General features: G+C 38.7%; 1 protein-coding gene across 1 annotated transcript in view; it reads right to left on the reverse strand.

Moving 5' to 3' along the window:
- The window catches only part of LOC114055682 (contactin-associated protein-like 5), a gene marked incomplete at its 5' end in the record, with an annotated part of 53,494 nt that overhangs the window by 24,415 nt on the left and 10,348 nt on the right, over positions 1-18,731 (reverse strand). The window contains 3 exons of the mRNA XM_027880073.1: positions 9,696-9,920; positions 11,067-11,306; positions 17,100-17,318. Of these exons, the coding sequence (XP_027735874.1) occupies positions 9,696-9,920; positions 11,067-11,306; positions 17,100-17,318 (684 nt within the window). The remainder of the gene's footprint in view (positions 1-9,695; positions 9,921-11,066; positions 11,307-17,099; positions 17,319-18,731) is intronic.

Below are 18,731 nucleotides of genomic sequence, written 5' to 3' on the forward strand. Positions count from 1 at the left end.
AACCAACCAACCAACCAACCAAAAAAAACCCAAAACAAAACAAAAAAAAACCAAAACAACCCCAACAACACTTTCCCTTTGCATTGCATTTCTTCAATTTAGATAAACCACACCCCCGAAAGGACCCTATCTGGAGGCCCATGACCTCAGTTCACTTTTCAATCCTGCTAGGCAGCTGGACCCAGATTGAGAATGTCACTTAAACATCAATAAATGTAGCTAGTTCCCCTATGTGACTGCCAAATGTGTTTGACCTTTATAGACATCTCATTCCCACCAGCCACCAGTTGGCTTTTCAAAGACTGACCAGCAATTAACAAGGAACAGGCAGATGATTTTTGCTCCAAAGGTAGAAAATACTAAACACTGTCTCTCCAGTTTAGCTCCTGGGCAAGCATAGACAGTGGTGCAGTTATGTACCCTGGAGATCACGGACAGAGCATTGCCACAAATTTGGGATCTACCAGCTTGATGAATGCTGACAAACTGTCTTCATTCTTTGTGTCACAGTTTATCCACTGGTAAAATAGATGAGTGTTCACATCCTCAGGAAAATGACGTAAAACCTCCAGGTGAGGAGAAATTTGAAAACAGTACTATTAGTCATTATCATTATCCCTCCTTTTGTAGGTATTTATTTTGCTGCAGGAAGTGGTTACTGTTTCTTTTACAAAGTGATGCTACATTTACTATTTTTTTTTTCTCTGAAGGGCATTTAATGGAAGATGAAGAAAAGAATTGCGAGTGTCAAATGCAGTTATATCTCCATGAAAGTATTTGCTTTCTGATGGTGAGATTTATTCTGGTAAAGTTTAACCTATACCTTTTCTATAGATTCTTCGGATTTTAAAAGACCTTCACTTTAAAACCCTTAATTAAAAAGGCTATCTTAGAGTCATAGAATGGTTTGGGTTGGAAGGGACTCTAAAGATCATTTCCAACCCCTCTGTCATGGACAGGGACACCTTTCATTAGACCAGGTTGCTCAAAGCCCCATCCAACCTGGTCTTGAACACTTCCAAGGATGGGTATCAAAAACTTCTCTGGGGAACACATTTCACTGCCCCAGCACACTGACAGTGAATTTCTTCCTCACATCTATTCTAAACACACCCTCTTTCAGTCTGAAGCCATTACCCCTTGTCCTATCACTATATACCCTTCTAAAAAGTCCCTCTCCAGCTTTCTTTTTCTCTATGTACTAGAAGGGCCTCTAAGGTCTCCCCAGACCCTTCTCTTCTTTAGGTTGAACCCCAGTTCTCTCAGCCTGACTCCACAGGAGGCAGCCCTGTCACCGTCTTCAGCCCTCTGATCATTTTTATAGCCCTCTTCTGGACTCACTCCAACTGGTCCACTATGTGTTTCTTATGTTGGGGTCCCCAGAGCTGGACAGTACTCCAGGTGTAGTCTCACTAGAGTGTAGTAGAGGGGGAGAATCATCTCCCTTGGCCTGTTGGCCACACTGTTTTTGATGCAGACCAGGACACGATTGGCTTTCTAGATTGTGAGAACACATTGCCAGGTCATGTTGAGCTTCTCGTTAACCAGCACTCACTCTCAAGTCTTTCTCCTCAGGGATGGTCTCAATCCATTCCATGTCCAGCCTGTATTTGTGTTTGGGATTGCCAAGAATCATGTGCAAGACCTTGAACTTGGCCTTGCTGAACTTTATGATATGAAGCATCTGTGTGATACTATTGGATCTGATGCTCATATTTCTGCTCATATCTCTCCTCTCATATCTCTCCTGTCTTTAAACACACACTGGATGCCATTAGTCTCACTCTCAGACATTCAGTAGGCCCTATGGTTTACTAACCTTTATATGAAGAAGAATCTTGCCAGGCTTCCATCTCCCACTGTACTTTTCATTTAAGACCTACATAGCAGCCAAGCTGGGAGGAAGAGCTTTATTCTTTACCAGTGAATGAAATAAAAAGCATCATCTTATGAATTTTATTCCAGAAGTTCAACCTGGCTTTGAAAATTATGTATCATCATTAATTCTGTCTGAATCACTCTTGGGAAACAAAGACTGAAATCTGTGGTTGTGATAGCCCAAGGAATTCATACCAACCTGCCTTCACCAAGACCCTGGCTCATAGTTTCCATTTTTCCTAATATCTTTTAACCATTCCTCTTTCCATTTTGGCAGTACAGATACCTGTTCAAGCAAGGACTTGTTTTGTGCTGACCTAACAAATAGCCATTATGTTCAGCAATGAGAACACAGAAAAAGAAAGTATGAACAGAAAAAAAAGAAACAATCAATTTGAGCACGACATGATGCCAGAGCAGGAGAGTGAGCAATAATCTTTTAGAGAAGACTAGTGAAAAATAATCATATGCCTCTTCTTAAATCTCCTTTTTATTCTTAACTCATAGTAAAGATAGCACACAACTTTGAGGATTAATGGCTTTTTGAGGTTATTGATGCTTGTTTGTGTTGAGCTCTATACACACTGTCTGGCTGGTCATGCATCTTGGGGAAATGTCCTGCTCCTCTGACGAGTAAGTCCATCTATGGACTGCCTATTTTATAGGTTGTGCCAGTCTCTCTGAATGGAGAAGTTTGATTCTTTAGAAAGGGACCTGATAATAACCACCTCTCAGTGGAAATACTGGAGTTTATAATGAGCCACAGTCATTGGCATACAAAGAACTGATTCATGTTTTTAAGTCATCTAATGGGGAAAATTAGAGGAAGAATGATACATTTTCTTAGAAAAATCCTAGTACAAGAACCATATAAAGGTAACATTGTGATGACTTTTCCGTAGCAAAATGTATATGCCTATGCACACAAACTTTCAGTAATTTACCTTCAAATGTGATTTGATTCTGCGACCTTTCACAGAACCATAGAATGGCTGAGGTTAAGAGGGATCTCTGGAAGACATGTCCAACCCCATCCCACTAAAGAAGGGACCCTACAAGTCAGCTGCCCAAAGCCATGTCCACATGGCTTTTGAATACCTTCAAGGATGGAGATCCCACAGTTCTCTAAGAAAGATGTGTCAGTGCTCAGTCATCCTCACCAGTAAAAAGGGTTTTCTGATGTTTAGATAAAACCTCATGTGTTTTGGTTTGTGCTCATTGCCTTTTGAGTGGCCTTGTATTGACATCTGCCAGTGCCTCTCAGCACTTGTGGGTGCATCGTACCAGTGCTCCTGGATTTATGTATGCCCAGTTTGCTTAATGCCCATTCCCTGATCTGATCCTCTTTCACCAGATGTACATCCACCTTACTCCAGACATTTCCCCTCACCTTGACTTGAGATTCCTGAAGGCCAATCTCAGTCTGTAAAGACAAGTCTCTGTCTTGTAAAGACTAAGACATAAACAGCCAATTTCATCAGCAAGAAGGACAAAGTCACCTTTTCATGATCCACACAGAATAACTGATATGCTATAGGAAAAAATAAAATGTTAATAGGGATACCACATACAAGAGAGAGAAGGAGGCCTGCTTGGACCCAGACTCACTCTTCCAAGTATTATTGGCTTGGGCTGTCTGTTGTGCACAAACAGCTATACTACTCCAAGGCAGCACTTAAGCCAGTGGTTCTGCTGAGCTACAGCTCTCACTACACAGCTCTCTCAGTCCACAAAGCAGAAAATTCTTAAGCTAAAAATAAGTGAAAAATTACTACTCCCAATCCTCAGGGCTAAAGCTTTCAGTAAAATGGGTTCTGAAAGACCCTCATTTCAGAATTACTAAAGAGTTTATATATATGTATATATAATCTCTATAGATATCTATATCTATATCCATAACCATATCTATAGCTGCAGCATTTACTCAAACATAGGAACTTTGACCCTCTGTCCTTCCTCTCATTTCCAAAGAAAGTCAATAATAAAAATGACTTATCAGCTACAAAATGTGAGCTAGGAACTCAAGCTTTCTAGGAGACAAACATCTCCTGCAAGGAAATGGGAACACATGTTTTCTTCCAAGCTGATTATCTGCAGCCAGTGGTCTGGGGTTTTATGCCAGACACCAATAAGTTCAAAGTCAGTCTGTATATAGGCAGAGCACCCATCAATTATTAACTGCATGATCAACCTTTCTTGCTCAGTGTAATCAAATTACAGTTCCCTTGTTTTTCCCTTGTGGGTCTCCAGAACATCTCTTGACCCTTCAGTATGGCAAAACAAGCTTCATGAGTACAAACAGGTCCATGAGTTCACATAATGAAGCAGATCTTTCAGTTCTCTCCTCTTGGAAAGCAGAGGTAGAGACCTGCCAGAATCCTTGGCTCAGTGTTGTGGCTGCTACTCCTTTCAAGTTAGTTTTGCATACTTAGGGATTTAGAGCGCCATATGTTAACACAAATATTAAAAATATTGGTCTTGGGTGCCAAGTCCCCCTCTTCCCTTAAAGTCGTTTTAGTGCTGGATTTGAAGTGAAAACTCTAACCAGCATTCCTATTTTCTGTGAAGTGTGCTTCCAGCAGGGAAATGTCAAAGGGATCAGAGATGCTTCTAGCCACAGCAGTTTCTGTCTTTAGATAGAAGTTGATTAGGAGATCTCCTGCTATCTCAACCCTTTCTACTCATGACACCACAGACAGCTTCCCAATTAAGGCAACTGGGGAAAATTTCTTTTACATTTATCATTAACAATCAAATGGTCTCTGGCCCCTCACTCAGTAAATAATATTTCAGAGCCAATTACAACAACTGCATAAAATATATAGTGCTATCTACCATATGAAATAATTTAATAGCTGCAAACCAGAGGTAGGCTGGGAACAATCCTCAGTCACTCAAAGGCAATTGTCTCGTCCACAAAGCTGTCTCCCACACTTCTCAAAATGACTATCTTTCTTGCTCCTGATCTGTTAAAAATAACTGTACCTGAACCTTGGCACCATTTTCCACTTCAGTCACATAAATTGTGCAGGTTGTTCTATGGCTATTGCAAGTCTGTAAGCCCTCAAGGTGTTCACAAAAGGGAAGACAACTGCACTAATAACAGCATAGTCTAGAGGGTCTTTTGGCAACAGTTAGTTAATGTCCTATGGTATCCATGTCCCAAAACAAAAACCCACGAGTGGGTAAAGAAAAAGAGCCAGAAAAATAACCTCCCAGATCCCTCTCAGTCTTTAGGTGAGTCCTATTTTACCTAATTATTTTAGTTTTGCTCCACTGAACTTCAGAATGTACAGTATGAACAGAATCAAAAGATTCTTTGCCTAAAAGACTGAACCAGATTTTTTGCCTTTCTTTTCCACTGACTGACAAAAGCTTTGGCTGGTGGAGATGCATCTCAACAGACTTGAAAGCAAAAACCATAAGGAGAATTTATACGCTTTCAACAAAAAGGCTGCTTCTGACTTAGAGACAGGAGATTACAGGAAATTTTTAGTTTATTAAAAAAAGAAATCAGTGTTTCTCACTGACAATATTTGCTTCTTTTTTGTAGAATGTTAATTCAGCTTACCTCTGTTACACATTGTATTTCTTTTCCTATTTGCTACAAATATCAGTGGATTTCAAGACTTTATAGGGAAGTGGAGCTGATATAAGTCCTGTTATTATATGCTGAATATCAGAGACCTAACACAAGAATCACTCAAGTTGTTTTCATGTGTACTTCCGTTTTAAACTGTGCCTTTTTCCTTGTCTTTAATCTTCAACTTCAGAGTCTTGCTTTCCAAAAGAAATGGAGAACAGAGCTCAGTGTGAAGGCAATAGGTGCCGGATAGGAAGAGAAAAAAAAAAAGGACTCAAATTGTTTAGTTTCTTATGAGATCAGATAATAAATACAGATAAATTTTCAATCACTGTAGGATAGTTTGAGATTCTATCTCTCTTCTTTGATGCTGGCTATCTGCTGTTTTTCTAGATTAGGAATCATATTGTTTCCATGGAAAAAGCCAACAAAACTGAGAATCAAAGATTTAGGAAAACATTTTCTAGACAATGCACTTCATCATATTCATAACACATTTGATTATTGCAGGGCAGAAAGAAGAGTGGGGAAAGGAGAAGTACTAACAGTTTTTTTCTTAACATTTCTCTCCCCAACAATTATTACCTTTAGGGAACAAGGCAAAAATAGCAATATAAAGGTAATAGTAACTTTGTGAAATCATGTAAATGCAAAAATGTACAGTGAAAAGCTAGCCTGGAAAAGAAAAAAATATTCTTATCTTGGTAGTATCTTCCCATGATGTGGATAATTTTTGTGGACTGGCACACTGAAAACGCTAATTAGAGCTGTTTATCAGTTTTCTGTAGCTTAGTAACGGGCACTATAATTTGAAATTTCTACAGAACTAATATTAAAAATTGCACTGCCAATCATTACAGTGCTGCTAATCTTTTGGATGTGGGATCAATGGGACGATGTAAGCTTAACATACATACCCATCTATATACATGCGTATGGATAGATAGATAGATAGATAGATAGATAGATAGATAGACAGATAGATATACACCCATCTATACATAATACATACACATATATATGTAGATGTAATTTAAACATCCATAAGTACAATATGTAAGACTGGAGAGGATAATGTTCTTATATGCACAAAATTTTCCAAACCACAGGTATGATTTAGAAGCATCAGCACCAACCAATGGTGGAAAGAATCCCTAAGTCATCTTTAAAAACATCAAGTTTTGAAAACAGCCAGGACATGAGTCAACTGATCAGAGCTAAGAACAACCTCTGTGATATAGATGAGTTCTTTGGTTGGGAAGTGATTCTAGAAATATTATGTGCCAGGCACTCCTGAGTGTCTCATTTTATAGTAAGCCATCTGAATAAATGCAGAATTGTAGCTTCTGCATTGACATATGGTGGTACCCAACATCTGTCATAACAAATCTCCTTTTGCAGACCTGACATTGGCATGTTGGGTAACTCTAAAGGAATCATTTCACTACCACAGTTCTGGTATCTCAATCGATACATACTGTTTCTTCTAAAGGTATGACGTCCTTTAGAGACTGACAGAGCAAAGAGTGTTGGGGTTAAATGTACCTATTTACTAAATTTACTGAAACCAATTAATTTTACAGGAAATACTTCACACATGACTGTATTAGACTACAGCCACCTGTACAAGCTCACTTTCATATAAGCCCTTTTAGTATACTCTAACTATGAATAATCCTTTCAAATATTTTAATTTCGTTTATGTTAAATATTTAACACAGGAAGTCTGAAACACAAGAAACATTCTTCTCATTTTCACTTTTATTAACTAATAATTTGCCTAGTTATTTTGTGGAAATAGAAAAGAGGAATAACCTAAGGATAAAAGAGGATACATGAGTAGTGGCTTGAAAAACAGTACAAAAGGGGAAGCATTAAAGTATATATAGACTGTTTCAATACAGTTTCTTAACAAGAGGAAAGGGGCTTGGTAAAGAATATTGCTGCCCACCTCTTAACTGAGAATACCCATTACCATTTCTTCAAGAAACCTAACCTTTATTTAACAAATCAGTTATCCAGAAGGGACCTGCTTATGTCCTACTATACTGTCAGACTTGGCAAGATTCCTTGAAAATGAGCCAATTAGAGAGAAGGAATCCCGCTCCCTTTTAGTGCTACAAAGGACATTGATATTCATAGTCCAATAACTTCATGGCAAGCATAAACCTCTTGGAAGAAGAAAGAGTAACATATATGAACCTTATTTTCATTGAAATAATTTCAATGCCAAAGGCTAAAACGTAAAAAGATATGAAATTTAACAAATTATTACATTTGAGACAAAAGGTAGGGAATATACATGATTGAAATTACTGTCTTGAAAGACTGCCACAGAAGCAAGCACAGAGTAATCCTGATGGAGACTTTCAGGATTTAGCAAAAGTCAGGTAGTTATCTTAATCATTCTTTGCATATAGTGCTATGTCTCATAGTCCAGAATTGTGGAGCCTGACATCTCACCAGCCCTCTAAACAACTGTCACTGTCATATTACACATGAGTAAAAAGAGGGACAAATCCGAAAAAAGTACCATTGTTTATATTGCCTGGCTGTGCTGAGAGATGCTCCACCTAATTTCAAGATGTAGAGTCCCTGTCTCCATCTATGCCAAAGCAGAGATCTGCAGAATCTGCATGTGACACAAAGAAAGAACAATCTCTTCTTCTGCTGAACTGCTACAAGCTAAGTCCTGATTCCAACCCCTTCTTCAACCAACACTAGAACCCCTACTTCCAAAACTTCACAGTTATAGCTTGCATATAGTGTATTTCATCAATAAAAGTCAATTGGTCCATGTTTCTGAGGACATTTTTGACTCCTCTGGCAGCAATAAAGGTGATTTACACAGATATTTCATTTTCATTCACTTTAGGGCTATTTCTGATTTCCTGAGTGGCATCAAGAGACCTGAGTGTAACTGAGAAGCAAATTCCAAGGTTTCACCTTAGCAGGGGATAACTTCTACTGCCCTGGAGCTACACACTATAATATTCATAAATCTGAAAATCATAAACACCTCCAACAGCAAACCAGAGATGGAAATCTGGGACTGGACAGGAGAGGGTTTGGGTTGTCTCAGTAGTTCCACTTCCCTAATGCAACTTCAGTTGGAGTAAACTGGTTCAGGCAGTTACTATTCCAGCTGCCCCTCCCAGGGATTAAGATACTCATCCCTTGCCAGCCTGAATGCTAGCCGCATAACATAACCAAGAGAAACTACTGCAAAATCCATACAGAGAAAAAAAATGGTTTGGGTTGTCTGTTGGTTTTTTTTTTTTTTTTCCTTTTATAGTTTCATTTGACAGTACTTGAAAGCCTAGTTATTTTGGAATTTGAAAGGCTCAAAGTGGTCTGGGTCATTCGGTCAAATGTACATATTCAACCACATGACATTAACTTTCTATTGTTCTGCCACAGGCTACTGACTCACCAATAAGCTTACTCATCACTTCCAGTGCTCCAGTGCCGGATAACTCTTGAATAATTCAAACATCCCCATTTGCCTAGGATGATGTTTGTCTGGACTGATTTTTCTGAAAGCACTGCAAGGACTCAGGAGTCAATGTCTTTCTGAGAAGACACAAGACCTGAGCCCCTAAAATCTTTATGTGTTTTCAAAAAATCCCCACATCATGTACCTTTTAACAGAAAATGGATTTACACCTCCTGTTTTGGTCAGTAAACCTAGAAAACTTTGACATTTTCTGGCTTTAATATTCAGATGTATTGGCCATATTACACTGAAAAAAAATCCATTGAAGAGCAATACATATGCCAAGACAGAATGCAAAAGATAAAATTCTAATATATTTCTGTACCAGGTGTTCTTGTACATACATGGTATTTCTCATTCCCTTATCTTGGTGGCCTAATGGATCGCAGTGTAGAATAAATGGAAAGGAATTGCTATTACATAGTCTTGCCAAATGGAAGTCAAAGTACATTTTAAGCCCCAGCAACATGATTACTCAAAGACTGAACAGGCAAGTGTAGCACTGAACACCAAATAAAGGGACATAAACAAGAGCGATGGCCATTCTCATGAACTGAATATCATGAAGTGGATGAAGCTGCAGACACAAAAATGAACTTAAATCAGTGCAGCATTATATACTATTCTCACAAAAAAATCCCAAACCCAAAAAACCAAACAAACGAAAAACAAAGCCACAAAAAAAAACTTTACAAGGTTACAGTGGTCTCACTTTGGTAGCAGGTCAAGACTACTTACCATTCTTGGAGAGAATGACAGCCAAATATTCATGAAAATAGGTGTTGATGTACAGTAGAAGGCTTGGGGTATGTGCTGTGAGAAAGCTAAATGCAATATTCTCCTTGGACATGACAGCATCCACATAAATGGCAGAGCTTGAGGTGCTTGCGTTTTTTGTGACAGGATAAGGTTCTTGGAAAATATAGGTAACAGAAGTGCCGGCTTCAAATAATGCAGAAACCTCTGAAAGCATATGTAAACCAAGGGAATAATTTCAAATGCTGCATTTTCGGATTTTCCAGGCAGGAATGGACATGAACTGACTAACTCAGAAGTAGAACATTGCAAAATGCCCCTGATCAAGCTGACAACAGTATTCCTTCATTTGGATAAGGAGTGTGTCCTTCCTTAGAGTCAGTTTGTCTGGTACAGGGAAGGACAGTGAATGGAGACGTAAATTCAACTATTTTAGTGCTAGAATCAGAGCTCCACAAGACAGAACAGCCCAAAATATCTGTCAGCCGAATAAATGCTTATTTCACTACCTTCCAACAACTGACCTGTAAGGCAATATTCTCTATCTTCCCCTCACAGTAAAGACAATGTATTTGTTCTTTCCAGTCTCCTTTTTAAAAAAAGTCATTATTAAAACATCACATTCACCAAAGACAGTCAGTAATGGAAGCTATCTTTGGTAGCATCAAATGAAGAGGAACATCTGCATGTTTGTTAGTTTCAAAAAGCATGCTCTCTAAATTAGAGGTTGCTTATTTGCCCAGCTCATTTTTCTGGTGTTGACAGCATCTTCTACAAACCACCAGAAAGGTTCAGTGAGGACACATTCACCAAAGACTGAACCATGCAAATCAGTTTTCTCCTGAACGCTTCATGCTTATTTTAAAAATTTCTTAACGTTTGGATGAGTTGTCACAGAAATGGCAAAAGAACATAGAAAGACTACCTCTTTTTGTCACATCATTGCTCTGAAACTTTATAAAGAAAAGCTCTCAAGATTTGTTTAAGGTGGACAAAATGGGATGAGGTTTAAGAACAGCTAAACTAAATGTTCAGAAATGGGCAAACACCTGTATGAAAAATTTCAGCCCTATTTGTTAATGTCTGGGTCCTATATGCAACTGAATAAAGGAATCATAGTGGGATATAGTTGCAAACTTTACTAGTACAGCTGACACCATTTTGATTTCTGAGGCCAACAGTGAAGTCAAAAAAAGAAGGTTTTGTAGCCTGCTTAAGATAAACTCTTAGTAATGCTGAAGGGACAGCTGATAACAGAATGTACTGTAACATGAGAGGCACCAAGCTGACATGGGTAAAACAGTGCTGTAATTCAGAGCCCACTGAAGACTTAGATCAAAGCTTGCTGCTTACCTTCCTTGCAGAAAGGTCCTTCATAGGCTGAGTTAGTACAATCACAGAAGTAACCAGTATACTTCTCCACACATTTTCCTCCATTATGGCACAGGTTACCATAACTGCTGCAATGCCCTGGACATCCAGGTTTAACACCAGGTGTCATTTTAGCTCTCTCTTCAAGATCAAGTTTCTGTCCATTTAAATGCAGAGATCGAATGCATCCCAAAAAGCCCTTCTGTCTGGAAGCTGTTCCCCCTGAAAAGGAGAGAAAAAAGGCAATTCACTCACTGATGAGTCTTCACAGTAAGAAAAGCCATGAATTTCAATCCAGAGGTACAAATATGAGTCTATAATTTTTAAAAATAATATTATATATTATATGCCAATACACAAAATAGTAAAAGATGACAGATGGACAATCCTGGGAACTAAAGGTGTCCTATGAAAGGACTAAAAAGTTGTATGTGATACTTTCTTGTTGCCACTCTTCTCTTTTTTGGCTTATCTGCTTCCCTGTCTGGCATTAAAACTGCAAATTCATTTGGGAGAAAATTTAGTTTTTTTATTGTAGGTCTCCATATCACCTAATACATGAGAAACCCAAACCAAAAATATTGGGAGTTTTGTTTGGTTGTTTTTTTTCCTATTTGTTGCCGTAATACAGTGCATAAATAACATCCCAATCCCAACAGCAGGTGAGTTACATATGCTGATGAGTCCTGATAGCAGGGATGAACCATGTTCAGCACCAGGCCTGCTGGCTGAAGGGAAATGACTTGAATCAGAATTTATGAATGACTGCCCAGCCTGACATGGTCCATGTAAATGGTTGTTGTAGCAAGAAACACGAGTTCAGGTCACAGATGTGTTATTTATTACAACTGTTAAACAAAACTGCATTTCTTCCTGAAGGCCAGACCTGTATGGAACTACGCAAGAAGGCAGTTCAGTCTCTACAAGCTACCTAGCTTTGCATCTGCCCAGTGAAATTGCTAGCAGTGTTACAATGAAGGTGCTTTTTCCATATGAGGAGGTCTCTGAGAATGATAATAATTATAATTGTTACTCTATGAAAATATAACCATTTTTCTTATCATAGGCTTTGTTTGGTAGGTGCCAGTGTTTTTGCTTTTAAAGATACTGCAATTTTGATTGCTGCTAGGAAAATCTAATTGTGGTTCAGGAGTTATCAGCATTTGCAGACTCTGAAATGCTAGCTTTATTGGTGATTCTCCTGCAAAAGTAGTATGAAAGAAGTTATTATTCTTCTGTAGAAGTTGGTTCTATATCAAAGTGTATGAGATAAGAGATTACATCATTTGATAAGCCCTTGCAGAAGAGCATTTTTTTTTTTTCTGAAATTAATAAATTAAGACTTCTACAAAGTAAGAGAATGTAGTAACAGTCTGAAAAGCAAACTCATCTGAACTCTAGTTTTCTGCAACACCATTCTAGCATACTTTTCTTTCTGGAACACTAATAGCAGAAACACTGGATTCAAATTAGAGTAATTGAACTATAAACTATGCATGAGACACATTTATTTCATGCTAATTTTATGATGCCTCTTCAGATAAATAAATAACTCCAAATTTCTCTTTTGCCATTCTTAGTAATTCTTTATAGGAGAGCAAATGTTAGCTCACTTATACTGAAGACCCTCTGAGGACAAGAATCAGGCCTTCTGCATTTACTGCACTGTGCAGCCATAACCCTTTTGCTAGAAGACTTTTTTCCAAAACAAAACATACCATACACAATTTTCAGTCATGTCCACATAAGGAGAAATGTGATTTCTCCTTTTAAGGCTACTGGTTACTTTATTTTCCTTTGCACGGGAGGAAACCACAAATATTACAAGGATAAATGACAGTTTCCTTGCCTCTTCTCTGCACACATACAAATCCCAGCTGTATCATATAAAGAATGAGTAAAAACTATTGCTAACTGTTCCACAGATGTCATGTTTATTACACTACCCACGTTCTTATTGCTCTCTAAAGCATTTGGAAGGCCATGTAAAGTTTCTCACTCCTCTTCTAATGTCTGGAGAGTATAGAGCTTAACACAGACCGATTATATGATCCTAGATCCACACAGTATTGCTTAAGCAAATCTGTTTGTTATTTTGGGCAGTTTTCTTCCATTGAATAGACCTAATCTTCATAAACATTTCTGCAAAGCTGAGAAAAATGGAAAACAAAAAACCAGAACTCCTCCCCAAATCAAGCTTTGCAGATTCTTCCTACTCAAATATGCCCGATGGGCTGGACAATTCAGTGGATGAGATCTAAATGTTTTATTCAGGAAAACAGATTTTAGGATAAACCTATGGCCCATAAACACTGAGGTAAAGGGTGTGCTGTGCTGAGTGGAGGTGACAGTCAAATGAGCGATGCTGTTTTCAGCAAGGTGTTTATGCAGCTGAATTTTACTGAGGAGCCTTTGGGCAAAGGAGAGAGAATCTGAGAAGAGGGGGCAAGAAGCTCACAACTGGGCACTCATAGCATAGCTTGGTGACACAATTGGCTAAATAATTAACATTTCAGCAATGAGTTGATTTTTTGCTGGTAAAAACTGGATTGGGGATGCTGAAGCAGAGTGAATAAGTATTAGGAGCATCCTTGCTTTACGTAACTGATACATAGAAAAGTAAAGGGCAGAGAAGAATCATAATCAGGAGTAGGAGAACTTGCTGTGATATTCCTCAGGAGACCTTCAAGTCACAAGTGTTAGTCTCAAACTGAAAGATGTACAAAGCAGACAGGATACAGAAAGAGTTAGGCAGCATTAATTCCTCCTCCTGGCCTCCAAGGAGCCTACAGATGCCTTTAAAACCAATAACAGTAAACAAAGCATACCCCTCCTTTTCCTGTCCTTCCTTCTGTCTCAGATGTTGAGATGTTGTTGGGGTTTGCTCTCCCTGGGGTACAACTGCCTACAAAGGACAGAGGAGGTTCATTCAAGGATTCATTCCTTGCTCCCAAGACAAAACCAGGAACCCAAGTACTTAACTTTGCCAGTGTCCATAACATACCAAATGAATAGCACAAAAACTTCTGATCAAAGCTTTATTCATCAAAATAATTTCTCAGGATTTGCATTTTGCTTCTCTGATATTACTAGTCTGAGTTCAAACCCTGTTCTCAAAGAGGCCTGAGAGGATTGCCTTTCCCCTCCCTGTGATGGAGTCTTATGGTCATGCCTTTGGCACTAGGTAAGACAGAACTTCATCTCAGACTACACCATGAAAGGAGACAATGACCCATCTCCTTCAGGACCACAGGGATATGCCAGGCACAGCTGCACTGTACAAGATGATGTCCCACACTTTGAGTGCTGAAAATTACTGTCCATCGAGAGGAATGATTTTTGCCTGCCCCTTCTGAGCAAGTAATGTGCCAAATTGTCTTGTTACTGGGCAGTTTGGTATTACGTAACCTGAACATTTGTTTGGGGGTTGGTCTTTTCAACATTTTTTTTTTTTTTAATTAAGAGAAGAAACATAGCCAGGTGTAAGGATATTCATGTTTTGACTGAGGATTATAATTCAGCCTAAAGCACTTAGATATCCAATACCCACTAAAAGAAATTGAGAAATGGTTTTCTAACTCCTTTAGGCTTCATTAAAATCCAAGCTTTTTTGAGTGTACTGGCAATGCAAAGTCATTTCTCCCTTCCACTTCCCACACACAAAAAGCTACCTCAGAAGCCTGCCACACAGAGACATTAAGACTGGAAACACCCTTAATCATTGTCAGTAGGCAGAATAACTGCAGAGACAAACATGTTGTGGATTATAGGGGGAGTAGGGAGTAATATTATGTGCTGTTGCTTCTTTCCAATTTACATTGTTGATTATGTATTTATTTTTCAGATGGGATAAAATTCACTCTGCATGGTTGAGATATTAAATCAGTAGCTTTTTATTAGAGACTGGAATGAGATCTTCAGTAGAAACAAACTATGTCACATCTGTGTATTGTTGGACTTCTGCCACTTTTCCCTGGAGCATCCAGGGACAGTGTCAGAATCAGGAGGCTGCCCAGGTTCCCAGCTAATTTTGACAGCTCTTAGGAAAACTCAGAAAGTGACAGAGAATTTTGGCATTCCATATGGCAGAGTTAAGGGCTGAAAAAGCACTCCCAAAAACATTTGTTTTTCTGTCCCTTTTGTTCATGGTTCAGTAAAAGTGTGGATGAACAACTGAATGCAACCTATTTTTTTCACAGTGAGGACTTTTCACCTCTTGGCTAAGACAAATATCTATATCCTAGAGTTTTCTGTAAATATTAGAGTAAAATCAGTTGGAATTCACAGCTGAAATCAACTGGTCCAACATGTTCCTTAAAGTACAGCTACATTCAGATGAGGTACAGATTCACTTCACCAAAACCAATGGGACCTTTTCTGCACAGCTGCTACCCATCCACTCAACTCCCAGCTTGTATGGATGCCTGATGTTATTCTGCCACAGGTGCAGGGCTTTGCATTTGTCTTTGCTGACAAGGGTTTCTGTTGGCACGTTCTCCTGTGAGGTCCTTAATTCCCATGGATTTCCATGATGCAATTCATCAATTATATCACTTTAAAACCACCATAAAGTTGGTTCAGGTAACCTGTTTATTTTGCTGAGGCTGAGAAGGAAGCTTACAGGCAGATACTGCTTTTCAGATGTGAAATGGTAGGCAGCTGGTATATATGACATATCTAAGAGATGACTGATAAACTCTTCCTATTTAGTCTTTTAGTAAGATACAATCAAAATATTGCAAAAGTCTATCCAGTCACTAAATCTCTAGTTTTTCTAACTGGAAACAGTAACTTGGCCAGATTTCTCTGGTGTTTCTAAGGTGTCTAGCAGCCCAACCCTACTGAATTCAGGCCTGGCCTCCCACAGAACGTGCTCTAAGGATTAAAGTAGCATTTAAAAAACAAGTGATTAGCAGCATGCTTCATACCAGAAAACAGAAACCCTGCATTGTGACAGCCTTAAGCCTCCCTTCTGTGAGTTCTTCAGTGAGCTCCTCTCCAGCTGAGTCTAGCAGAGATCATTTTAGGTATAAATCAACAGCTATGTGGGAAGAACTCCTGACATTGATGCAGCTGTATCTATTTATTACAGATTACTTCTTTGCGCTCAGAGCCCAGTAATTACTGCACACATACACAATAAAAAGCTCAAATAAATACCCTAAAATCTACTTAAATCAAAGTGTGTGAATACAGAAGTAAACTATATTAAAATGAATTGACAGATTGAGGTTTGCTACAGCATTTCAGCTAAGAAAGAGATTCCATATTAAGGAAGGAATCAGTAGTTACCTGAATGGCCCTGCATAAGAAGTGAGATACAGCCCTCTCCATCACTGAGCAGATTACTCAGAAAGACAGTGTTTGAATATGAAAAAGAGAGGATTCCCCTTGTAATGCATGATCATATTATCAAACAAAAGCTAGTCCCAATCCAGATTTCTTTTGCACAGGTGATAGGGAAACAAAATATATGCAGATAATTTTTTTCTCTTTTAATTTTTTTTTTCTCCATAGAAAGACCACTTTTAGGTAAACAACTGTTCACAGTTCTCTCAGTCATGGACTCAGTAGCCAAATAAGGGTTTTGGTAGGCACATTTGAAGGACCAGATTTTAAAGACCATAATTTCAATCAGGCTTTGCCTCAGAAATTTTTATGACAAATTTGTGACTTTTACATTGCATCTAAAGAGAGAGATCACATTTTCTACAGCAAATGACACAGTCTGTACTGCACAAGAAGAAAGACTATCAGTTCTTTGGCAATAAATACCTTTCAAGTATTTGAACCTAAAAATACCATCAAGCATAGTATGTTTAAACTATGGTTAGTGCTTTGAGTGTAAAGGCAGATGTTTGGGCTTACTTTTTGTTGCCTGTGAAGGAACAGAAGTAGAGAAAGCAAAATTAAGTCACCACATGCAAGCTCAAAGGTGAGAAAATAGCATTCATGAACAAGGTATGGACATAGAAATACTGCAGATATCTACAGAAACCCTTATATGGTGCCTACCTACAAATAACTGGCTGTTGAGCTGCAAGCGAAAGTGCCCCTCAGCAGGTGCCTCCAGGACCTTCTTGGGAAGGCTGTCCACCTGGAGAGAGGTTTGCTTGAGGTTCCTCTCTGCTCGGACGTAGTGCCACTGGTTGTCATTCAGGGGGCTGGGAGACTGCACAGTGGCTTCTGTGGGGCCATTCCCGACATCTATGGAGAAGGTGATCTCTTTGGGGGCTGGAATAGATAAACAGATGTGAAGAAGAAGTGAAGGTCTGAACTAAATTGTGGTTTTGACATCAAGAAATCTTACATAAATACAGGGTTCATTAACTTTTATGTCAGCAAATAGTACAGGATCATTTACCTCCCATCTCCTACACAGCAGCTTATACATAAATTTAAGCCTGCAGCCTCACTATTTGATCTCTGCTGTGATTACGCTTGGCTCTTGCCATAACGATTACTGTGCTCTAGAAATGGCAGTTCTCTTCCTGAAGTAAAAGTTACAAATGCTGCACAAAAGTCACACAATGGTACCAAAAGATTTTGGATAAAAAGTGCTAAGATAGGAGAAAGGATGAAGGAGCAGTTTCTGACTAAATCTTTCAAACTGTGGGTACTTAACAATTACATAACTTGGCCACATATGGTAGGAGAGAATCCGACAAGAATTTGTTTGCCTAAGTCTGACTCAAGAAGCAAGAAAAAATAGAGGAGCAAACCTAGTTCATTTGTGATCTTAAACCAAATTTGTATATGTAACACATTTCCAGAGATAATAAGGCCCCTAAAAACAGAACAGTAGTTAAAAAAAAAGCCACATAATGGAGTCCACCTCGCTCTGCTGGAAGCCTGAAAGAGGCTAGAACTTTTTAAAATTCTTGCTCCTGATTATTTTTCCTCTTCCTAAAACGCTAAATGCACCAGGAAGACCAAGAACTTAGGTCCACAGATCACAAAACCAGAAGGTTGCAGACTGAAAGTTCATAAAAAACCTGTTATTTCCAGCCTCAAAAATTGGATAGGTCTAGTTTTGGAAACTGCTTCTTAGATAGTTAAGATAGGAAACGCTCCATAGGGATAGACAAAGATCTATTCTGAGCCTCTGCATCTGCTAAAGAGCTGTTTCCCTTCGAAGCAGCTGGTCCGTAGATCTTCCTTGATACAAGGCCTTTAGTCTGCAAATTCTACCTGGCACAAGGAAGCACAACACTAAACTACAGAGGAGAAGCTGAAGTTTAAAAGATTTCTCCCAAACTTTTAAATAACTTATTTCTCTAGGATTACAGATTTAACACACATCCAGAAGCTTTCACTCTTAGTTTACAGTATTTGTTACATTTGATGCCATTTTTACTTCTATATCCCTGAGAATGAACCACAGTACACTGAAGTACAACCAAATTGGACTTTGATGCGCAATTAACAGTAAATCATACCTCATTACCTTGTGATAATGCACCATGACATTTACCATTGGTTTAATGAATCGAAGGGCCTTGGGGCCCTGTTTTATTAATTTTTATGTTGGGGTTATTATAAGCATATTATCAAATGCACAGCACTCAGTTTGTTTTCCCTAAGCTTGACAGAATTTGGAATACAGAAGTCATATTTCATGTCAAAGCCACAGTACTCTTTTATCAC

This window comes from Empidonax traillii, unplaced genomic scaffold (genome assembly GCF_003031625.1).
Source record: "Empidonax traillii isolate 1590-97213 ecotype Southwest subspecies unplaced genomic scaffold, ASM303162v1 scaffold5:size3517227, whole genome shotgun sequence".
Taxonomy (NCBI): Eukaryota; Metazoa; Chordata; class Aves; order Passeriformes; family Tyrannidae; genus Empidonax; species Empidonax traillii.